General features: G+C 33.3%; 1 protein-coding gene across 2 annotated transcripts in view; it reads left to right on the top strand.

Moving 5' to 3' along the window:
* Positions 1-25233, top strand: part of HEATR1 (HEAT repeat containing 1) — a 57159-nt gene that overhangs the window by 6333 nt on the left and 25593 nt on the right. The window contains exons 4-20 of one of the 2 annotated variants that reach the window (XM_012547958.3): positions 1980-2121; positions 3612-3713; positions 5004-5144; positions 6112-6323; positions 6465-6598; positions 7841-7943; positions 8341-8451; positions 12196-12313; positions 13516-13623; positions 14423-14518; positions 16371-16459; positions 17026-17237; positions 18043-18164; positions 19107-19295; positions 22158-22338; positions 22517-22653; positions 22980-23172. In XM_012547958.3, coding sequence (XP_012403412.1) covers positions 1980-2121; positions 3612-3713; positions 5004-5144; positions 6112-6323; positions 6465-6598; positions 7841-7943; positions 8341-8451; positions 12196-12313; positions 13516-13623; positions 14423-14518; positions 16371-16459; positions 17026-17237; positions 18043-18164; positions 19107-19295; positions 22158-22338; positions 22517-22653; positions 22980-23172 — 2390 coding nt within the window. Of the gene's footprint in view, positions 1-1979; positions 2122-3611; positions 3714-5003; positions 5145-6111; positions 6324-6464; positions 6599-7837; positions 7944-8340; positions 8452-12195; positions 12314-13515; positions 13624-14422; positions 14519-16370; positions 16460-17025; positions 17238-18042; positions 18165-19106; positions 19296-22157; positions 22339-22516; positions 22654-22979; positions 23173-25233 lie in introns of both variants that reach the window. The other variant, XM_023502057.2, reaches the window with a different exon arrangement.

Below are 25233 nucleotides of genomic sequence, written 5' to 3'. Positions count from 1 at the left end.
AGTATATTCCTAATTGTGCTTCAGACATTTACTTTTTTAAAAAATTCAGCCAGTCCTGGAAGATTAATGTTTTTGTCGTTCGTTGCAGTATTTAGTTGAGGGAATAGATCAGTGAGATTGATATAATGGATGGAGCTCAAATGATTTAATATTTAATTGGCATTTTAAAAAATCATCTGATTTAAAAGTCACAGAGGTGAGAGTGTATATACACACACACACACACACACACACACACACACACACACACACACACACACACACACACACACACACACACCCTGAATAATTCAGGGTCTTTCACATTAATGCCAATTCCATTGTAAGCTTTGAAAACTTCCTTTGTGTGTGAAAACTTTCTAGATGACATTGTTCCAATAGAACTAACTCCATGATTATTAATTATGCAATGTCATTTGACTTTTTTTTCCCAAGAGAATAATGACTTTAGGTGGAGATTGCCTCTTTATACTATATAGTGTAATACAGATAACCATATTTATAAATCCCATAGTCATGAAAATTGTTTCCATGAAAGAATAGGATTGTAGAAGTACAAGATAGTTTATTGTTGGCATTATGGAAAGAACAATGACAGGTTACACCTTTACTTGACAAGTTATGGTTACAAAGAGTTTTCACATCCATTTCAACCAAACTAGACTGCCACTTATCTCTTGTTCTTTCCTGGTCTTTCCCACCTCTGGTTATCTGCAGCGAGCCACCCTCTGAGCCTAGTGTACTATACAATTCAATGGAATTCCTTTTTCTTTTTTTTTCCATTCCTTTTTCTTTTTTGAGACAATTAGGGTTAAGTGCCTTGCCCAGGCTCACACAGCTAGTAAGTATTAAGAGTCTGAGTTCAGATTTGAACGCAGGTTCTCTTGATTTCAGTATGGTATTCTATCCACTGCACTTTCTGGTTGCCCCCATTCCTTTTTTAGAAAGAAAAAAATCATTTATTTTAAACATTCTTTTTTTAAATTTGGAGCTACAAATTCTCTCCTTCCGTTCTACATCTTCCTCTCCCCATTGAGTTATACTATGAAATCATGCAAAACATTTCCATATTAGCCATATTGCAAAAAAATAAAGTGAGAAAATTATACTTTAATTTGTACTCATGGTTCATCAGGTCTCTTTGGAGATAGATTGCGTTTTTGTTTTTTTGTTTTTTTTAATGATGATTCCTTTAAAATTGTCTTGGAGAAGTTAGAGGAAACTTTTAAAATAATTCAATTCAGCCTTTTTAGTTTTATGTAAGATAAGATTTACATATTTGATACCCAGAAAGGTAGGATGACTTGACTTGGGTTCCCCCAGCAGAACCAGCTTGAATAGGCTCTATAATCCTAAATAAGTCAACCAAAACCAAGTGATGGTAAGAACTGTTAGGAGGTCTTCTCCACTTTTTTTGAGTTGCCATATTTTCCAGAAATACTGGACTCAAAGCATGGAGGAAGCCCTGAAAATGTCAAGGATAAATCACTCTCTCTCCTAGCTTACCTAATTTGTAGTTTGCACCCCAAGTTGGATTCCCTGTAACTCCTTTGTAGCTAGGACAAACATCAGCCCATCTGTGCCAGGCTGAATAAATGCTGGTACCTCTGGAGTCCTTTGCAGAGAAGCATATTCCTTTTATTTTCATAGTCATGGGGAAAGAACATAGCAGTTCCCAAGAGAAAAAGAGTGTAACTTTTGCCATCATCTTGCTCTTCCCCTTGGGAGGGGTTTTGTCATTTTCCCTCCTTGACTGTCCTTTTGTCCTCCCATGCCATAAGTTTTGTGATGTCGTTGTCTTATTGGCATAACTTAAATATCAACTGATGTATCTTATAACATGTCCTATATTTGTCTATGACACAATATAATTTGGTATAGATAAGTTTAGAAAATGTGGCATTTTAAATTATCTATTGGGGGAAGAATATATTAATAATGTATTTTTTATAAGTTTTAACTGTTCATCTTCTTCCTAGATTTCATATACATCTTTACAATCAAGATAGCCTGATTGGTTGTGTTCTTCCTTATCATGAGACAAAAATATTTGTCCGTGTTATACAGCTTCTAAAAATTAGTAGTCCAACACATAAATGGAATTGGTTGGAACCTGTTAAGGTATGATTATTAAATGACATTTGTCAAATTATGTACTTCTAGTTATAGTTGCCATTATTAAAAACCTTGATAAAGGGAAAATTAGTTTGAGAAATATTATTTAATACTAATAGGAACCCTTTAAATTGAGTTCTTTGTATACAAAAAGAATTTTGGAAGAAGAACAAAAATGACACAAAGTGTTGTAAAATTTTGCAGATTACCTCAATTTGTAGCTAAAAACTTACACAAAATTTAGGAGAATGTGCATTTTAATGGGGAGGTTCCTGTTACATAGCCTTAAAAGGGCAAGATGTCTGCAAAAGTATGTGTTTAATACTTCTCAATTTACAGTAATTATGGTAGGCCAAAATTTTAAAAATTGGTTGCATATCTTTTTAGCGCACTAAATTATCTTTTTTTTTTTTTTTAATTAATTTATTTATTTTTTTTTTATTTAATAGCCTTTTATTTACAGGATATATACATGGGTAACTTTACAGCATTAACAATTGCCAAACCTCTTGTTCCAATTTTTCACCTCTTACCCCCCCATCCCCTCCCCTAGATGGCAGGATGACCAGTAGATGTTAAATATATTAAAATATAACTTAGATACACAATAAGTATACATGACCAAAACGTTATTTTGCTGTACAAAAAGAATCAGACTCTGAAATATTGTACAATTAGCTTGTGAAGGAAATCAAAAATGCAGGTGAGCGCACTAAATTATCAAAGAAACCAAGGAAGATAGAAACAATACTGATTTCTAAGACTACCAGAAATCTAGCTTTAAAAAAAAAAAAAAAAGAAAGAAAGAAAAAGAAAACCTTGGGGGGGGGGAGGGGGAGTAGTGCATATCATATAGTCTATAATTTATATATATATATCCCTTTATGACTTCTGACTTTGCCTCCACTGGTCTAGAGTAGGCTTTTGGTTCAGGGCCAGGCAATAGGACAGAGATGATGGAAATAACATTTGATAAAAGGGAATACAAATCTCTAGTTTGTTTCTTCTCCCAGAATTTCTCCTCTTCAAACTGCAGTTTTAATTTGCCTGCTTTCCCTATCCTTTCTCCATTTCCTTACCCTGTTTTGATATATATATATATATATCCTCTCAATTTCATGGTACATCCAATGTAAACTCTGCCCCCACCATCTTACATGTCCCACCTTATTTCCCACTACTTCACAATGTGCGTATCCCATCATAGCAAAAAGTGTGCTCACTGTACCACAGACACATCATAAACTCTAACCTTCATGTTTTTCTTCATGTTATTTCCTGTATTCAGAATTCTGTATGATCAGAATCATACCCAGCCTTTAAATTCTGTCTCTTCCCTAAACCTTTACTATCTTAATACTTTTTTTTTTTAATCAATAGTATAACTAATATAGTACAGGGAACTCAGTCTGTATTTGTTTAGCTGATTAAATTTGTTTAAAGTAGATTGGTCTTAGAACTTTTAAATTTATTTTGACTGTTTCTTCCAATAACAGATGTCTGGGGTTCATTTAGCCAAAGGAACTTTGGTTACCCATTGCTACAAAGACCTTGGTTTCATGGATTTTATATGCAGTCTGGTAACCAAATCTGTAAAGGTTAGTATTTATTGTTTCATTCTGCATGTATAGTGTGCATTAAAATGCTGTTCTAGTACTTCATTAAAGCATGAAGATGGCCTTTTGTTTTTCAAAATTTTGCCAGTAGAATGCAAGTCTGACAGGAAAGTCTTCAATTTAGGTAGGGGCCAGATGAGATACTGTATGTTTGCAAAGACTCATCATCAGACTGGTGGTAACAGGCTGGTGATGGTTTCTTCATGGCCACATCACTCTTGGGGACTGGCCACTAAGCCACTAAAAGGGAGTATCTATCCAGACAGTGGGGATACCTTTTTTTTTGCTGTGGAATCTGCATTAATAAGTGATAATTTGATAATATTTATGTAATATAAAAATGCTTTTCTTTAAAAGTAAATTGTTAAATTATTTTAGTACAAGTTGAATTAGAGTTATCAAAACAACCATTTTAGAAATATTTATTCCTATATTTATGAACATCTAGTTATGCAAATGATGAATCAGTGTCATAGTCATTAGCCTATTAATAGTTGTATTTGGTCATCTAGCCTTCTGATTTTACAGAAGAAAAACTAAAAAATATCAAATGGTTGAATTATCCAATTTTTGGTATTAATTAGTAAGAGAGCTTAGTCTCCTGTGAGGTAATCAGTGCAATTATCTTACATGAAAATTTTATTTAATTGCCCCAATTATGAATATAGCCCCTGTGTATTCCTCTTACAAAGCCTCCAATCCTCGGATACGCATGTGGCCCTTAACCTTTTTTTATCCTAGACTCAAGTATGCTAAATATTGTTCCCTGGAACAACTGAATAGAGGAAAAGCCCTGGTAATAGAACAAAACATGATTAATTTAGGTAGTTAAATTCCTCATACTAAGCATTGGCTTTAAAATATATAGCAATATTGGTACTATGACAGACTTCAGCTGGTGCTGGCTTTCTAATATGCCAACTAGATCATTACCACAGTCTTCCAATTTAGCAGACACTGTGAGATGTATAATTTGGAATCAGTTATCTTGCATTACAATAAGATGATGGAAAAAAATAAAGTATTGGGCAGCTAAATGGCACAGTGGATAGAGTACCAGCCCAGAAGTCAGGAGGACCCGAGTTCAAATCTGGCCTCAGACACTTAACACTTCCAAGCTTGTGTGATCCTGGGCAAGTCACTTAACCCCAATTGCCTCAGCAAAAATAAATAAATAAAATATTCATAATTCTGAAGAAAATAATTTGATTCTTATACTTATGTCTAGTTATTATTTTTCTAATCTAATTCTTTCTGATTTTTCCTTTATAGGTTTTTTCAGAGTACCCTGGAAGTTCAGCTCAGTTAAGAGTCCTACTGACTTTTTATGCTTCCACTATTGTGTCAGCTTTGGTGTCTGCTAATGATATATCAGACTCTTTACTTGCTAAGCTCTTCCCCTATATTCAAAAGGTTTGTTCTCTTCATATGTGAAATGGATTATTTTGAGCTCCTATCCACTTGGAAATTTCTAGGAATTCTTTTAGAAAAACATTGATGGTAAAATAAATTTGTATAGAAGTTGTTTGTCATGTAAAAAAACATGGAAAATTAGTTCCCTCTCTCTTCAAAGCTGTCATTTTGCTTTAAAAAAAAAAAATTACCAATGACAAATTGTATGATTACTATTCTCACCATTTGAAACACTCGACCAGAAAAACTTCAGATTAGTCCAATCCAGGCACCTTAAGTTTTGCCTTTCTCTTTCTGTATCTCCTCCTCATATTAATGCCAATACTTCTTTTACTGACTTCCATGGTTCTAGCATCCTTATGTTTCCCTCTGTCAATAGTCAAGTTGTTGGCATTTGTTAAGCTTCAAAATTTCTCCCTAATTAAAGCTCCCAATTTCTCAGAGACCTTAGCTAAATATTAGGAGAAAAGAAACCTGAGAAAAGCAAATTAATTCTCTTTGGAGGGAATGGATTAAAGGACATGGGTATATTGTATTTTAAAAGAGGAATTTGTAAACTTTTTGGAATGTGTGTTTTAAGTATATTTTCAGCAAGCAATTTTAAGTGCCTGTTCTGTGCCAAATACTATGTTTGGTATCAGGGATACAAAGACAAAAATAGAGTCTTGCCTTCAAGGAGTTTATATTTTGTTGGCTTGTGCCTTATGCTACACCTTGAGTCCTGATATCCCCTTTCTCCCACCTGCCCAGAGTCAACAAGTACCCATTTCACTTCTGAAGGAGAGAAAACCTGTAGTTTACATTATGCATGGTAGTTCTGTAAATGTATTCTAACAGTTGTAGTTCTGTTTTAAGCTTAAGTAGCTTTAAACTGCACTAAGACTTTGGGGACACATAAATAGAAAACTAAAAGTTCTATTGAAGTATAATTTATAATTTTCTCCAATCTTTTTTAAAAAAATTTTAGGGACTAAAGTCATCTTTGCCTGATTATAGAGCTGCAACCTACATGATAATCTGTCAAGTCTCAGTGAAAGTGACAATGGAGGATACTTTTGTTCATTCCTTGGCATCACAGATTGGCAAAACTTTGACCAAAATTCCCTCTTTGATCAAGAATGGATTAGGTTGCTTGATTGTGCTCTTGCAGAGACAGAAAGTAGAAGGCCTTGGGAAAAAGTAAGTATAGGATAATGAAAAAACAAATTTTTTGTTCTGAAAAAGTTTAACAAATTTGAGTTAAATGATGCATACTTTTAACTTAATAATTTCTGTATATTGACTACCACAGGCAAATAATGTGGACTTAATTTTTTATAGGCTATTTGCTCACCTGTGTAATGTTCCTGACCTTGTTTCCTTACTACATGAAATTTCAGTGACGTATGACATTAGCCCTCTTCTGCATTACATGCTTCCTCATCTTGTTGTCACCATTGTTCATCATGTTACAGGTTTGTGATTTTTATATTGTGCCAAGTGGTTGTATCTTAACTTAAACTAATTTTTTCTTTTCTTTTCTAATTTTGAGAAACCTTGGTTTTTTCAAATGTCTTTTAACATCTGGATGTTATGTGTTAAATATTGTAACTAACCTTAATTAAATTGTGTTAAATAAAATTTAATAAAATAAAATAAAAAGGTGACTATTTAGCATGTGCTTTTCACTTTTACTCATTAAATACTTGAAAGAGTAAGAAGAAACACTTAAACTAAAATTGCTACCACTAACAAGCAGTCAGAAGTTACTGTAGAACTCCTCTGATATTATCATTCAGTGGGAAAAGATTTTCCATTCTAAAGTTTGATTTTCAAGCAACTTTTCAGCACTAAACCTTGTTGATGAGTGAGCCCACTCTATTTAAAATCCTGTGACAATCCTAATGCTGATGATGTATCTAGTAAGGAATATAAACATTTGTGGTTGGAGGGAGGGAATTATTAACTTAGATTTTTAGCTTCTTTTTTGGATTTAGGTTTTTCAAATTTTGAAGAAATTTTTAATTTTTTTTTTTTTTTTGGATTGGGCTGGGAGTTAAGAGCCCTGAATTTTTGTCACAGACAGATTGGATTTGATTTCTGTGTGACTTTGTTTTTTCATCTGTAAAATGGACATACCAGTGACTGCATGTTATTTTAATTTAAAAGCCATTCTAAGGTTTTTCATATGTGAAAGTGCTTTGGAAAATATAAATTACTATACAATCTTAATGTATTTAAAGTATTATCCCTTTGAATAACAGTGAAAGATAGGGTAAAATAGGTCTTTTGAAATATCCTGATTTTAAAACTTTTCCAATATTAGTGAATTGAATAGAATTAGTATTTTTAAATGCTTCATTGTTTCACAAGATCTATAATTTCATCTCTCCAATGGTGTAGATTGTAACCTTTCCATGCCTTAGTGGATAGATGGTATTTGGATATCTTTTATCCCCCCGTGATTGAACTTTCTGGTATCAAGTCTTCTCTGAGCTTGATTGGTCCCTGTATGACAGATCAAAAGGTTGTTGTTAGATTTGTACTTAGACTTTTTTTAACTTGATTGGATTTCATAAAGCTTTTCCTATGCTGAAAGAGCTGTTGAGAACTCAAGTTCTCTTTCATGGTGAAATGTTGAAGTGTAAGACATTAGTTTAACATAATTGCAATTTCCTCCTATAATCTTTATTTCTATGTCGTTGCTTACTAAGAAGAAGAAGAAACTGAGGAACTGGACAGTCATATATATGCTAGACTCTTAGAAGATATACTTAAAGATATATCATTGGAAAACAACTTAGACCACTTGTTGGCTAGGTAAGAATACCACTTTTAAATTTTGTATGTAGTATGGGTGATTCAGGAATGAATTTGCTCCCTTGCTTTTCATACTTTGTTTTAATGCAAGTCATTTAATTATTAACAGATACTATACTAGTCAATGAAAACACATTGATTCTTTTGTCTGTTACTAGATTACATTTGTTTTCTATAACATTGCTTCATTGTATTGGTGACTCTGGATTCAAAAGTTTTCAGGATAAATTAATGTGAAACTAAAACCAAGTATTGTTTGATATGTCATAGTAAATGTCAACAAAGAAAAACCTTAATTATAGGGAAGAAATAGTACTTCTTGTTCCTAGTTAAAGGCACTTACATATCTAATAAGGAGACCTCATATTGACCTACATTTTATTGTTTTATTTCTTAGCACTCTTCTTGAAGAATATATTTCATATAGTTCAAGGAAAGAAATAGATTCTAAGGAGATATCACTACTCAATGAACAACTCCTTCCTCTCATTAGACTTTTGGAAAGCAAGTAAGTTACTTTTTCTTTATAAGTTCTTTTTTTATGAATTTAATTCTTCCCTTTTTTAATTTATAGTTCTGTAAATTAAAAATATTTTATGCAAAAAAATTTTTGTGTTGAATTATTTGCAGTATGCAGTGGTCTATTAATAAGAGAAGAAAGTGTTGGAAATATTTCTGTTCTTCAGAAATTTTGTTAGAGAAGCATTTGTTTCTCTTCCTTTTGGTTTTTAAGATAGCTAGTTAATCCTCAGTCAGTAAATATTTATTAAGTGCTTATTGTGTGTAAGGGAATATTAAAACAGACAGGAGACAGTCTTTAGGAGCTCACAGTCCAGATTTTGGGGCTATATGATGTATCTGAACCCTAATTATTACATGTTTACAATGAAATCAGAGAAAATTGTGTTTTGTTTTATTTTGTTTTGTTTTTAAGAATTAGAATGGCTGTATTGGTTGCTTATATTAATGACTAATTTTGTTTTCTTAGGAATGGTAATTCCTAACATTAGACTTGAATCTCTCAAAAAAAATTATAAAAATTATAAATTTATGAAAATTTATAAATAATGTAGAAGGAACTCTGTAACAGTGATTTGTAGACTTTGTAGATAAAGAGACTTTGTAGCCTCTTTAGTCTATGTTAATTTTTCTTCATTTACCTCTGCCTTCTTTTTCCTTGAATGAGGGAAAGAGAAGAGGGAGAGGAAAGCATTATAGACAGTAGAACTTAGAGATTCTCAAAATGTTGCATTTTTTTTAAAGTGACTTGCCCAGGGCCACACAGCTAGGAAATGTTAAGTGTCTGAGGCCAAATTTGGACTCGGGTCTTCCTGACTTCAGGGCTGGTGCTCTATCTACTGTGCCATGTAGCTGCCCCTAATGTTGCTAAACTGCTTTAGAAGAAATCTTTACAACTGTTTTTGTGTATTTAGCAATCCTGTTAGTTAAATAACATATTTTATAATAGTCAAGCATATGTTTGACTACCTTCTTTAAATTAAGGTGTAAAATACCTTTCCTATTTGAGGGGAGATTCTAGGGACGACTAAGAAAAGACAAAAAAATTTTGTGGGAACAAAATACTTTGTGGGGAACAATTCCCCAGTTCTGCAAGATGCCTCCATTTCTAGTGTCTATTCCAGTCTTATTAGGTGCTGATAGATTTTATTTTTAATATTAATTACATTTTTTAATCCATAAAAATTTTATTTTCTCCTCCTTCCCTCTTCCATTTGAGAATGAAAGAAAAATAATATCCCTATTTCCAAACATGTATAGTTAAGCATAACAAATTTCCTTATTGGCCATGTCCAAAAAATTATGTGTCTCATTCTGCATTATGAGTCTTTCACCTTGCTATCAGAAAGTTGGTAGGATGTGTCCCCAACAGTTCTCTGGAATCATGTTTGATCTTTATGCTGTTGAGAGTTCCTAATTATTCCAAAGTTATTTATCTTTACAATATTGTTGCTATTATATAAGTTCTTCTGGTTCTGTTTACATCACTGTATCAGGAATACAAATTTCTCCAGGTTTCTCCAAAACTTCATTTTTTCAGATGGCACAATATTTCATTATATTTGCACACCATGAGTTGTACCACCATTCCCCAAATTTATGGGTTCTCACTGAAATTCCCATTCTTTTGTTTTTGTTGTCATTCATTTTTTAGTCATGTCCGGATCTTTGTGACCATTTGAGATTTTCTTAACAAAAATACTGAACTAGTTTTCCGTTTCCTTCTCCAGATCATTTTACAAATGAGGAACTGAGAAAAATAGTGTTAAGTGACTTGCCCAGAATCATATAGCTAGGAATTACCTGAAACCAGATTTGAATTCAGGAAGATGTCTTTTTTTGTCCCCACGCCTAGAAGTGCCACATGGCACTTTTTTGTCACCTTAAAAAGAGTAATAAATATTTTTATATATTGTTAGAATTGATTTTACTTAGAACTGATCCTTCTCTGTAATTCCCTCTCTTTTTCTTCTTGAATGAATTATATTTCTCTTAATTTTTTTATTTAAACTCCAAAGTTTCTATATAGCTCTGGTGTTTTCATCAGGAATTTTTCTGCTTCAGTAAAGGTTCGTTTTTTTCCATTGTAATCAGGTTTATTCTAGGCTTTTAACCCAAATCCTTTGCATTCTGGATTATGGTATTCAGAGCTCTCCCCTCATCATACTGGTGCCTCTTATATTGTGTATGATTTTGACTGTGGCTCCTTGGTACTTGAATTCTTTCTTTCTGGATGCTTGCAATATATACATATTTTTAAATCTGTAAGCTCTGGATTTTATCTGTAATGTTATTGTGAGTTTCCATTTTGGCTATTTTTGAGGAGGTACCAGTGGAGTCTTTCTATTTCCATTTTACCCCTCTGATTCCAAGAGATAACAGATAGTTTCCTTTTAATTTTCTAGACATAATATAGCTAGTTTTGGGGGGGTTTTTTATCATGGCATTCACAGAGTCCAGTGATTTTTTTTTTTTTTTTCCTTATTCTGTTTTTAGGTTATTTGTTTTTACTGTGAGATGGCCTATATTTTCTTCTTTTCAAGTCTTGATTATGTTTTAATATTTCTCATTGTCTCATGGAGTCATTGTTGTCTTTTTATTTAGTCATTTTCAGGCATCTGTGATTCTCTTTGGCAAAGATACCAGAATGCTTTGCCATTTCTTTCTCTTGTTCATTTTACAGGTGAAGAAACTGAGATAAACAAGGTTAAATGACTTGCCCAAGTTTTATAAGGTCAAAGTTGAACTCAGGTTTTCCTCATTCCAGGCCTGGTACTCTTGCCACTTTGCTATCCAGCTTTTTTTCTTCTTTTTTGTCCATTCTGATATTCAGAGAGTTTGTCACTTGCATCAGGTTTGGTATGTCTTGTGCTAAAGTTATTAATTCCCTTTCACATAGCTTTCATTTGTTTTCTTTTTTTTCCATTTAGAATTCTGATTTCATTTGCAAGAACAGTTTAGATATTGTCATTACTATGAACAATGTTCTCCTGATTCTGTTTACTTAACTTTTCATTATTTCATATAAAACTTAACAGGTTTCTTAAAGCACACTATATACTATTATTATCGTTTACCACAACTTGTTCATCCATTCCCCAATTAATGGGTGTCCCTTGATTTTCCAGTTCCTTATCACCACAAAAAGTGTTAACTTTAAATTTTTTTTGTATAAATAGGTCCTTTTTCCTTTTCTTTGATTACTTTGAGAGTAAGAATTTATGCACAATTTGATTGTCTTTTGGGTTTAGTTCTAAATTGTTTTCCATAATAGTTAGACCAGTTCACAACTCTACTAGCAGTTTATTAGCATCCCTATTTTTCCACATTTTCTATGCATTATAGATCTATATATAGTTTAGATCTATGCATAGTTTCTGCCAAATGGCTTTCCATATTTCCCTGCACTTTTTATCAGCTAGTGAGTTATTGTGCCAAAAGTTTGGATCTTTGGATTTATTTATCAAATTCTAGATTACTGTGGTTATTTATTACTGTGTATGAACCTAATTAGTTCCACTGATCCACACTCTGTTTCCTAGTTACCTGATTGTTTTGATAATTATCATTTTGTGATACACTTTGAAATCTGGTACTGCTCAGGCTGCCTTTCTTCACATTTTTTAATTGATTCCTTTGATATTCTTGACCTTTTGTTTTTCCAGATTTGTTTTTCCTAGCTCTACAGCATAAACTTTTTAGTTGTTTATTGATGGTTTTTTGTTTCTTGCAGATACCCTAAGACATTAGATTTGGTATTGGAAGACCATCTGAAGGATGTTACAGATCCCCAAAAGCAAGAATTTTTTCATCAATTTATTTCTCTCTCCACAAGTGGAGGAAAGTTTCAGGTAGGCTCTGGTTACTACAGAAAATAAAGGGAAAGGAGCAGTTGTAAAATTTGCATGATTAGATAGATAGGGAGGAGCAAAGGGAAATCTGTTCTATTTTTCCTGTTAGCTTAGGGAAGTGTCTTGGAGAGAATCAGATTTCAGGAACTGCTGAATAAAGAATGGTGGTTTTGAATCTGCTTGGGAGTATATTTTGGGTTTGGGGTTTAGCATGAGGAAAAACTCTGGCTGGAGCATTATGCTTTGACAGAAAGATGCTGGCATGATATTCTTTTACTGAATATGTTTGATTTGTGGAAGCTCCTGGCAGGAACATTTTTCTGCTTGGTCTCCATTAATATCTTCTAAAATATAATACTAGTTTCTTTTGAGTCATGCTGTTCTTTTTTCTTTCTCTTTCCTTTCCTATCTCTTTCTACCCACCCTATTTTTCTAAAGGGAAAGGGTAAAGAGAGGTGAAATAATCTTAATAATGCAGTATTAACTTGTACATTTGCTGCTCAAGTTTTTGATATTTGCACTTGAATTTCCATGGACATATTGTATTTTCAAAAATTTTCTTAAGAATCCATGCCTAAACAACATTTTTTCCTATGCTAGTAAAATCTTTGGCAAAAATCCTAGCCTTGAGAGAAGTTTTATAAATAGGATTATAACTAATTAGTTTGAGAGTTATTGCCTGCTACAAATGTTAACTTTATATCTTTAATGATAACATGTGTGAATTCTAACAAAACACATAATGTGCTTATCTCTTTACTTTGTTGAGTAGTAAATTTTTAATGCTATTAAATACCTGGGCCAGTCTTTGTTGTCCATTCAAATGAGTTTAATTTTCATTCAGAGACCACTCATAGTCACGGAGTTTTTTATTTTTTTATTTGTAATTAGATGATAAATTGTTCATTTTTCTTAGCAATGTAGCTTTCATTTGGAATGAAAAAATAAGGAATATAAAATTAAGTTTATCTCAGTATATATCAGTATAGATTCTTGGTCTGTTGTGAGCTAATACATGGAAAGGTCTATATAAGGAAGTCTGAAAGTGTTGAATTTTGATTCTGGTGTTTAAAATTAGGTTCTGGCAGTTACTGCTTATGTGGGCCATTATGTTAAAACTGATCTTGCTCAGCTTTTTTTCTGAACCAGATAATGCTGGTCTTTCCTGTGGGCTCATTCAGTGATTGTGATTTATCTTGTAGTTTTTAGCAGATTCAGATTCTTGCCTCACGCTGAGCTTGAACCATCCACTGGCTCCAGTGAGACTTTTGGCAGTTAACCATCTGAAAAATATTATGGAAACATCAAAGGTGAGTGACATGTGTTTGTAATTCTCATATATGATGCCACAATGTTATGCTAGAATAACATAGTAGAGATATGTGATGTGTGCTTGTTGGTATGTAATTGTGACTTGGGGTGCTTTGGATATAAAGACAAACTTCCTCTATGTATCCTCATAACCATTATTTTTTTTTTCCCCTTTTAATTCCAAACTGTGAATTTTTACTTTAATTTTAAAAAAAATCATTCAGTGATAGTGATAAACTGGATGATTAAAGGTTTAATGGGCTCAGATAATTTAGGAAGAAAAGGAGATTAATTTGGAGATGGCTCCATCTCTGCTGACTTTTCCTGTGTACCATGCTTAGTTTTTTTGTTTGTTTGCTTTTTTTATATACCAGAACATAAAGTGCAGGCATAGCCTGCCTGATGTCTTAGCATAGTTTAGATTTTCTATATGCTTTTTCCCTTTCTTTTGACATGGAATTTTCCCCCTGAAATCTATATAAATTAATTAATGATTAAATTATCCTTACTTGTAATTATTTAATGGAATTTTCAATGAAACATGAGAAAAAATTAAATTTTTGACTTAGGAGGAAATATGCATGTTGCCCTTTTTATTGCACAAATGAGACCCAGAAATATTTAGTAAATTGTGCAAAGTCACAATTAATTAGTAGCAGAGTGGTACCAAGTCATGGGTCTTCTGATTGACATCTCTCTTCACTACCCTGATGTCTTGTGTTTGTTGTAAAGGTTGATGAGATCTTTTAACAGCTGGAAATTTAATTTTGTATTTTTCTTTTTTGTTCTGTTATCCAGGACAATATTGATGCTTCTTTCATAAAAGAAGCTATTATAATGCGTCTTGGTGATGATAATTTAGATGTTGTTCTGTCAGCCATGAATGCTTTTGTGGTAAGTATGTTCTTGTCATTAAATTGCAAATGTTATTAACTAACGTACCTTTGTCTTCTCTTTTCCTGCGTTCCCAAAATTTCCTGTCAAGGGTTGTATCTGTAAGTTATTTCTTCATGTAAATCATTCTTGTAGGAACATGGATTTCAAGCAGGTGGCACCTTACAGCTTATTTGTCTCCTCTTCCCCCTCATGGGAAGATAAGGAAACTGAGCCCCAGAATAAGTGACTTCAGAAGATTTTAGAGAGCAACTCTAGTCTAATTCATTCCTACAAAGAATGTTCCTTATCAATCAACAAGTATTAGGAACAGCCAGGTTAGAAACACCCTCTACTTAGGAATTTCCAAGAAGACCTCAGCATTTCTCAAGAGAAGCCTTTCCACTTTTGGAGAGCTTTAATGGTTAGAAATTTATTCCAATTCAAGCCTGAATTGGCCTCCTTGCAGTTTCCATCCCTTGCTCTTCACAAAACAAGTATAATCCTTTCTCCCACCAGAAGATCCTTGAAGACACTACCAAGCTCCCCCTGAGGTTTCTCTTGTAGTTCTTTCGCCTGATGCTTAGAGGTCATTGTCCCTAGCCCATCCCTTTTCCAAAGTAGAGCATCCAGAGTAGAGCAATTGTGGCCCCTGAATGTGAACTCTGCCCTCAAGATGAGGCCTAAAGTGGCAGAGGCAGTGGGGAGTAATTAGACTTGGGGAATCACGCTTTTCAGATGAGCTTTTGGGTTGCCATATTGCACTGCTGACACTCGCTGAACTTGAAGGCCACTTAAAACCCCACTTGTTTTTTTTAAACCATGCCTATCCCATCTGGATTTTGAAGTTCATTTTCTTTTTATGCAGATGTCCAAGACTTAATGATAATTTATTCAGCCCAGGGCTTTTGCCTGTAAATTAAGTGCACATTCTGTCACCTACTAAATTTGCTATCTCTTCTAGCTCTCTGCATATTTGAAGAGCCATCTCATCCCTCCAGTGCTTTAAACAAAGTTGTTGATAACAATTTCAACCATCACAGACCAATCTAGGAATGAACCCTGAGATGGGGGGAGAGGGAGGTTAAATGGAGGGTTTTCTGCCATGTTGACCTTAAACCATTAACCACTGCTTTTTGAATGTGACCATTCAGCCAGTTGTGAATTTCTTTAACAGTGTTTTATTTTCCTATCTTTCCATCTTCTCCACAAAAAATTGTAAGAACTCCTTTGTAAAAACTGTACTGAAATCTGGGTAAACTATCCAAAGCATTCTGGTTTTGTAATTCCAGGGGGGAAAAAAAGTTGGTTCTTGATTTCTGAAGTGTTCTTGATGCAGCCTCTGTAGCCATTGTTTCCCTTTCTATATGTCCGCCAATCGTTTTTTTTTTAAAAAACGATCCATTCTAGAATTTTCTCAGTAATTGAAGTCAGACACTAACTATTCTTTGGTTTTCTGACATTCTTTTCCCTTTTTTTGAAAATTGGGATATTTGCCCTTCAGTTTTGTAGTAACTCTTAAAGTACTGTTGCAGTTTTTCTTGATATAGTATAAAACAACAGCATCTTTTAAAGGAATTATCTGGTAATTCATATTATTTAGCTGTCACATTTGCAACATCAAATAAGAAAATGGATTTGAAAATACTTTGTAAAGTATAAAGCATTCTATAATTCAATTCACAACACTATTAGAAAAATTGTACTGTATTAAAATGATCTATTGTAATTCCCTTTCAAAAATATGAGAATGATAAAGATATAAATTGCTTCAAGGTTCTTAGAGGTGGATATTAGGTAAATATTTTCTCTTTCAAATTCAGTTTAAAATGGCAAGAAGCATTTAAAATGGTGATTTTCTGTTTATCTGTAGGTTTTCAAAAAAGAGTTTAGCCCAGAAGAAACAGTTTCAAGTCTTTTGAGACTTTTTCAAAGAGCAGAACTTTCACAGGATGGGGCATGGTTTGTATTTTTCTTTATGGTATTTTAGATTGTTTTGTAGCAATGTCAAAGTAACCTGACATTGGAGATCTGGTATTTTCATTCTATAGACAGGGGTTCTTAATTTTTGTTTGTGTCATATATTCTTTGTCAATCTGGGGTGGGGGTCTCATAGTTCCCTATTCAGAATAGTGGTTGTAAGTGTATAAAGTAAAATATATAGGCTTTCAAAGAAGATCATATTGAAATGCAGTTATCGAAACATTTTTAAAATAAGGTCATGGTCCCCTGGGTAAGAAAATGGACTATTGCAAAGTGTTCTTGTACATGAGAACTTATTTGGAATGCTGTACATTGAGAATAATGTAGATTCTCTGGTAAATATGTCACTTAGCTCTTTCAGAGATTTTCAGATTTTAATTGGGAAACAAAATAAATTGTTATCATTTGTGCTGGAGCCTTAAAAGGAAAAATATGCCCCTCCTTTGAGTGGATGTAAGATATGTTTTGTCTCAGTCCATAGTTAGTAGCTGTTTGTAGTTCTCTATGTTATTCCTTAACCAATTCTTTAAAAATAAACATTTTAGGTACAAAATACTTGAATTAGCAGCTGACACTCTAATTAAAGAAGAGATTCTGAATGGAAATGATGAGTTACTAAATCAAGTGGTCATACATTTGCTGCCATTTATGGTTGTTACCAATGACAATTCAAAATCCCAAGAAATAAAAATGGCTACTTATCTGTCAAAATCAGGAATTTGCTCTTTGCACCCTATACTGAAAGGATGGAAAGAAGGTAAGACATTCAGTTTTGATCTTTTAAATTAAAAAAATAAAATCAGTGTTAATTCCAGAAGGAAATTGTAGAGAGCTACAGATAGTGGGGGAACTCTAGGTGAGGTATAAGATCCTTCAGCCCAGAGGGAACCTGCTAACAGTGTCTGGTTAATCTCCCCATGGGTGTCTCATCCTTCCTGAGAAGTCAAGGGGATGTAACCATTTGTGTTCTACTTAAAGCAAGGGATACTTACAGTAAAGAGAGTCATTTACATATGAATAGCAGAGTGCTTATAGTTAGCACTTGGGTAGTGTGCTGTGGTGATGTAATGGTACTATAGTTAGCACATGCTCAGTGTGCTGTAGTGATATAATTGTACTAATGTATTTAGGGGCTGAGAGGACTTGAAATAAATGCACTTCATCTTTGACCATCCTCGTGGTTCTCCTGTTTCATCACTCCTCCACTAAAACCAAGCACTCGGGCTGGTCCTGAGATCCTCTAGAGAGCTAGTCTGGCCAATACACCCTAATTTGGGAGCTCTAGAAAGCATAGTGTGACACCCCAACTTGGGGGCTCTAGAAAGCACACTACAGAAAATGACAAAAGACAAATCCTATTCTATAAAAAGAAATTGACTTGTGACAATCTTTTTTCTTTTTCTTGTTTTTCCAAAGCAAATAATATATAATAAAAGAAAGGTAAACATTATGAAGGATGATGACGTTATAATACAAATCTGATGTTCTTAGAATTGGATTTAAGTAGTTTTCCTGTAATTTTTTTTGAGTGATTTATAAACTTATTTACCATTTTTTCATAGCTCTTGAAAAAGTGATTAAAACCACAAAGCCAACAGAATTGATTGGTGTAGCAAATCAGAAAATGGTTCAGTTGTTGGCTGACAATATAAATTCAGGGAATCCTTCTTCAATGTTAAAGATGGTAAGTATTTTATCAGAATGGCTATTTTAAAAATTTCTTGCTGAAACTTAATTTTGATTCTTGGATTTTGCTTTGTCAAAGGTCTTTGTAAATATTTATGCTTTTTAAATAACGTGTCACTTTTAAAAATAAACAGAAAAAGAATAAACAGTGCTATATATCAAATAGCTTTTTAGAATAAAAAGTGGTACTTTATCACCATTTACAGAGAGAATATACACTAGATTCTAAGTCTGTATTAGTCTATCTTTTTTATCTTTTCAGAAGAGCCTAGTACTATCTCACTTTGTTTTTTTTTTTTTTTTTTTTGGGGGGGGGGAAGGGTGAGAGGAGTAGATCCAGTAAGTACTATAATAATTTCAACTAAGAAAATTTAATGCAGTGGCAGAGTAAATGAATTTTGACCTTAAGTCAATAAAGTCTTCTCAAAGAAGAGATACAAGAAGACAAAACTTATGTTCCTTTGGAAAGGATTTATCCATGAGTGTAGGAGAATTTTTAATGTTGTCTTTTTTACGTATTAATAAGCTTTGAGAATTTTTCCCCCTTTTCTAATGTTATTTAAAATGTTTTGTTATAAGGAATGATTTTGAGGGGGAAGGAAGAGAATCCTGGGAAAATCTAGGTGACATAAAAATATAAGATATCAATAAAAATCTATTTTTAAAAATGGGACCTTAAACATTCAGTTTAATTAGTAACTCCAGTATCTGAATGTATCTCTTGCTCAGATTATTTAAAACTTGTAATTTCTTTTTATGTTTTTGTTTTTTTTTTTTTGCATTTGTAGCATAGGTACTTCATTTTAAACATTTAGTTGTATTTTTCAACAACATACATTTTAGAATATGGCATGATGTATAGAGCTGTAAACATTGTCAGCAGAATTATCTTGTGAAGTTTGGAATAGGCAATGATGGATTTGTCTATTTCCTTTTGAAGGTGGAAGATTTGATAGCTGTTGGTGAAAAGGAAAGCTACACATTGAAGCAGAAAGTAACTTCCCAAGTTGTCATTTCAGTTCTTGTCTCTTGCTGCTCTTCATTAAAGGAAACTCACTTTCCATTTGCATTGAAAGTCTTCAATTTGCTGGAAAGGAAAATAAGAGAAAATGAAGTTATTACTTCGTTGGTAAGGACAAAAAAGCTCCTGCAAGTTCATGATTGATTAAATGGCAGTCTGACATTGAAACAGAATAACAGTTGGGATGGAGAAGAAAGAGAAGAAATGTCTAATTTTAGGAGAGGTCAGATGTGAGGCAGAATTCTCAAACAACTTTGCCATTTCCTCAAGGTTATAGATTATATTTGTAGTACCAGTCCTTTAATTCACATTTATGTAGCATTTTATGGTTTGAAAATACTGCCTTGCAAAAGGCTTGTGAAGTAGGCAGTACAGGTAATGTTTCTATTTTGCAGTTTGCTAGTTTCTCCAGTCCTGCTCTTTAAGCAGAATGTTACATAGGTTTTTACAAGGTGACACAATTAATTGAGTTTGAATCTAGACTCAGACTCAGCTCTAAAAGATGCCAAATCCAGCACTGTTACCAAAATGTCTTTCTTTCATTTGTAATTGAGCACGATGCTGTTTTTCTGCTTGTTTTAGTGAGGAACTATTGACAGTGCACGAGAGAAAGGGCTTAAATAAGCCCAACTTGGCCTTACCTTGTGTTTTGGTCATGTCTGGCTCTTCATGACCCCATTTGGGGTTTTCTTGCCAAAGATATTAGAGTGGTTTGTCTAGCTCATTTTACAGATGAGGAACTGAGACAAACAGATAAGTCACTTGCCCAGGATCACACAGTTAGTAAGTTTCTGTGGCCAGATTTGAACTCAGAAAGATGAGTCTTCCTGATGACAGAGCCTAGTGCTCATCATCAGTGTCATCAACAATGACAGTAAAAAATAATATATTCTAAATACATTAGAAAAGTAAAAAAACAGTGCTTTATGAGTTCTGAATAGGAGTGTTATGGAAGGCCCTTGGGTTTGCTGTAAGGGATGAGTAAAAATTCATCAGGAAAGTGGGATAATCCTATGGAGGTGAAAAATGTGGGAATTGTTTTCATTTAAAAAAGGTGGAACAAGATTGTTGACCAAAAACATTGGCATAGCTACAGTTATATAACTTATTATAATAGATAAAGATGGATTGATTTTGTTATTTTTTTTTTCCTACTGTCATTGTTTACTACCCATGGAGCAGGTCTGGAGAAACTAGATAAATCTAGTTTTTTAAGAATTAAATAATCTCAGGTCTGGAAAAATAGAATATCAGGACCCAAAGGATCCAGGAGTATAGCTAGTAAATGTTAAAATAACCACTTGGATAAACTTCATTATAGAGGAAACAAAGCCAGAGTGGTAGAGTTAAAATTGAGACAATAGGGAGGAATCTTTGGATTAGAGGACATGCCAAGGGTGAAAATCAGGCTTAGGGTAAATCCAAGAGTATGGGAAGTAGAAGGATATGAAATTGTAGTCTGAATGGAATTTCAAAGGAGGTGATGCAGTCCAAAGTTTGTTCATAGTATGAAGCTGAAATGGGGGAGAGAAAAATCCTTAGATTTTAAGAGATGGGGGATTGAGAAGTAAACTTCTGAGAGATTCACTAACCTAAGTAAGAAGTGGCTGAACTAATGAATTGAATGGGAGGGTATGGAGAGAGAGCTCGAAGGCAGGAGCTCAGTCTTGGAGAAGGTTGGGAGAACCACAATAATAAGGTCAATAGATAAAAACAATAAGGATGCAGAAAAGTTGATGTAGACTAACTCCATGGTCCTTAAAAATGTTCCTCAGACAGGAGATGTCATGGAGTAATGATCCCAGACAAATAAATCTGGAGGTAGCAATAAGTAGGAGTGCAGAGTATGTTTGGCCATCTTTAACCTAAGAATTTGCCTCAGCTCTTTAAAAAACCTTATTTCCCTTCCTTATCTTCTCCTAGATTAGCAGAGTCTATGGCTTGTCTCTTCTTTATATAAAGTTGTACCTTCTGACTTTTCAATCCTGGTGCCCTTTCATTCACATACTTCAGAATATGATGATTGTCCCTATCCTTCTAGTCCAGCTTATTTTAACAATTGAGTAAACCACCATCATCACAACACTCAGCAATTCTCTTTGTAGTCTGTATACAATATCTCTGCTTTCTCACATGGTTTTGTTTACTTAAGCTGCTCTTTTTTAAACTTTATCTTTTATTTCTCTTGAGGTGTGGCGACACTACCACATAGTATTTCAAATATAGAAAACTCCCAAATTTTATTCAAGGAAAATTTGCTGGTTTTTTTCCCATTACCCTTCTTAATGTGATTTTTTTTTTTTTTTTTTTTTGGAGGGGAGGGTATACTTCTTCCCCTCCCCCTATCCCACAGTTTACATAGGGTCAATATTTTTAGGGAATAATCTATACTTTTTCGATGTCATAATGATTTTTTTTTCCCCATATATACGCAGATTGATTCTTATTTATCATTTTCTTTACTTTCTAGAGACAGCATTGCCTTTTAGAGCTATTGTTTCATTGACCTAGAAATGTTAATATTGTATGTAAAAATGTTAATATTGTATGTAAAAAGAGATTTGACTGTACATTCCTCCTATTTAAATTTTTTTAAATGTTGAATGGAGTTGCATCTTCTTAAGAATCTTTGAGGAATGCTATTGTTTTTACTTCATGTAGAGGAGCTTTTGTTCCTTTTTTTTTTTTTCCCCCATTTTCCAATTACTATCCCTTATTCAAATAAAATTGTGAATTAAAAATAGGGGGAAAAAATTTTTCCTTTCCCAGTGTCATTTCTAGGAAAATAAGGAAACTCGGGGCTTTGCACACAATTTCTGTGTTCCAACATATAATAATAAAAAATGGCTCCTCGATGCAAACAAACAAAAAAAAATTCCATTTGCAATTATAGTTTTATATTTACATGTGCTTTTAATTTCTCTTTAATAAAATACTAAACTATTTTTCATCCTATTTTTACCAACTCAGGAAATCTCTTTTGAATGTCATTCTGAACTGTCAGACAAAGGAATACCAGTGGAGATATGGATTCAGTATGTAGAAAAGCTCAACAGAGGGCAGATGATTGCTGTGGAAGATGCTGTTATGCTTGCATTTTCATTGAAAAACTTTATTCAAGTCTTGAAGCCTCCTAAATCTTTTCTTAAAGGTATGTTGTTTATGTTTTTAGATTTAATTGTCTTAAAAACCAGTTAAGAAAAATTAGATGTGCTCATTATTTTTTTCTAGGATGAAAAAATAATCTTGTTTTGTTTAGCCACTGCAAGCTCATCATGTTCTTAAATTTGTGGATTATTTTATGCCTCACATATTTTCATGCCCATTAGATGATAAGTGGTGGAATCCTGAACATATGAAAGAAGACAGCCGAGACTATCTGCACTTATTGATCCAGATATTTGAGGTTATTATTGCTGGTGCTGATGCCCTTTGCTTCAGAGTTCTGATGAAACTTTTCTTAAAGGTACTTCATTTTCAGCTAAAATGATTTTATATGCTATGGAAAACAAAATGTAGTAGAATTAAATTGTCTTCTGTAATTTTGGCCATTTCTCATTTCAGTATTTTAACCAAGCCTGTTTTGATTTTGTTTTGTTTGTTTTTTTTAATTTTGAATTTTATTTGTGCTAAAATTCAGAAATTAGTGCCCTGCTCAAATACAGAAATTTATTTATTTATTTTTTGGGGAGCTAACATATTTCCTAGTACCCATAATGAAAACTATATTTAAGAATATGTTGGTTACTGATTTGAAGAAAGCTAATCTTAACTTCATTTTATCTTAATTAGGTACATTTAGAAGATGTTTTTGAGTTATTCAAGTTCTTCTCACTTTTATGGACCTATAATTATAGCCTTTCAAATCCACTTAACTATAATGTGAAAACAATACTACAGACTCAAGCTCTTTACATAGGACGTGCAATGCTGGCAGGTCAGGCTGCACAGAAGAAAAAATACCTGGCATCAACATCTTCTCCAGGTATAAAATTGTCATTTTCTGGGTTCATGACCTAGGCATAAAGAATGAAATTATTAATAAATTAGAGGAACATAGGATAGTTTACCTCTCAGACCTGTGGAAGGGGGGGAAGGTTTTTATGACCAAAGCAGAACTAGAGATCATTACTGATCACAAAATAGAAAATTTCGATTATACCAAACTGAAAAGTTTTTGTACAAACAAAACTAATGCAGACAAGATTAGAAGGGAAGCAATAAACTGGGAAAATATTTTTACAGTCAAAGGTTCTGATAAAGGCCTCATTTCCAAAATATATAGAGAATTAACTCTAATTTATAAAAAATCAAGCCATTCTCCAATTGAAAAATGGTCAAAGGATATGAACAGACAATTCTCAGATGAAGAAATTGAAACTATTTCTAGTCATATGAAAAGATGCTCCAAGTCATTATTAATCAGAGAAATGCAAATTAAGACAACTCTAAGATACCACTACACACCTGTCAGATTGGCTAAGATGACAGGAAAAATAATGATGATTGTTGGAGGGATGTGGGAAAACTGGGACATTGATTCATTGTTGGTGGAGTTGTGAAGCGAATCCAACCATTTTGGAGAGTAGTTTGGAACTATGCTCAAAAGTTATCAAACTGTGCATACCCTTTGATCCAGCAGTGTTACTACTGGATTATATCCCAAAGAGATTATAAAGAAGGGAAAGGGACCTGTATGTGCACGAATGTTTGTGGCAGCCCTTTTGTAGTGGCTAGAAACTGGAAACTGAATGGATGTCCATCAGTTGGAGAATGGCTGAATAAATTGTGGTATATGAAAATTATGGAATATTACTGTTCTGTAAGAAATGACCAACAGGATGATTTCAGAAAGGCCTGGAGAGACTTACACGAACTGATGCTAAGTGAAATGAGCAGGACCAGGAGATCATTATATACTTCAACAACAATACTAGATGATGACCAGTCCTGATAGATCAGGCCATCCTCAGCAACGAGATCAACCAAATCATTTCTAATGGAGCAGTAATGAACTGAACTAGCTATACCCAGAAAAAGAACTCTGGGAGATGACTAAAACCATTACATTGAATTCCCAGTCCCTATATTTATGCACACCTGCATCTTTGATTTCCTTCACAAGCTAATTGTACAATAATTCAGAGTCTGATTCTTTTTGTACAGCAAAATAATGTTGTGGTCATGTATACTTATTGTGTATCTAAGTTATATTTTAATATATTTAACACCTACTGGTAAAAAAAATAAAAAATAAAAAAAATAAAATAAAATTGTCATTTTCATAATCATGTTTATATATTTTCCCTTTCCTAGTTTATGTAAGTTATAGTTACTATTGGAGTTTATGAAGTTTCAAATTTATTCAGATATACTTGCAATATTCTTGCATACTTGCTGCTGCTGTTACGGGCCTTAGCTTTTCAGCAACCTCCTCCTACCTATGCACTATACCCTCTTTCCTGGAAAAAAGGGAAAGTATCTTATTTCCACTAGAATGGTTGGGAAAGAGAATTACTTCAAAACCTTGAAAAAATGATCTTCATGTACAATGCTATAATGTTATAGAACTAAAATGTCAAGAAATTCCTTTAAAAAAGGGTACAGTTTGATAAATGAAGTTAGCTAAAGATAAATTGTCACTGTTAAGAATGGCCTTGTTTGTATTGGAAAATAACTTATTAGAAGAGAGTGAGTAACCTTAGAAGTTTCTATTCAGAATAAATGGAGCTCTTTTGCTTGGTTTATGAGTTGATCCAATGTAAAAGATTTGGATATTGGCTTTTCATACAGCATATAGAGACATCTGGCTAAAGTCTTATCTGTAACTAAATATATTCATTTGAAGGATGAGAAATGTGGCTCCTTCCTGATTAGATGCTTTACTTTAGCTTAGATTTTACTACTTTCATGAAGCCTGTACACATCATATATGTGTCTTCTCTCTCATTGATATGATAAATATTTTGAGGGCAAAGACTACGTATGCTCTGTGACTCAAGTTTTTATTTCTCTTGTTCCTGGTATAGTACCATGTGCATAGTAG

Source organism: Sarcophilus harrisii, chromosome 4 (assembly GCF_902635505.1).
Source record: "Sarcophilus harrisii chromosome 4, mSarHar1.11, whole genome shotgun sequence".
Taxonomy (NCBI): domain Eukaryota; kingdom Metazoa; phylum Chordata; class Mammalia; order Dasyuromorphia; family Dasyuridae; genus Sarcophilus; species Sarcophilus harrisii.
The sequence above is the reverse complement of the archived record's forward strand: the minus strand, read 5'-3'. Positions and strand labels throughout refer to the sequence as shown.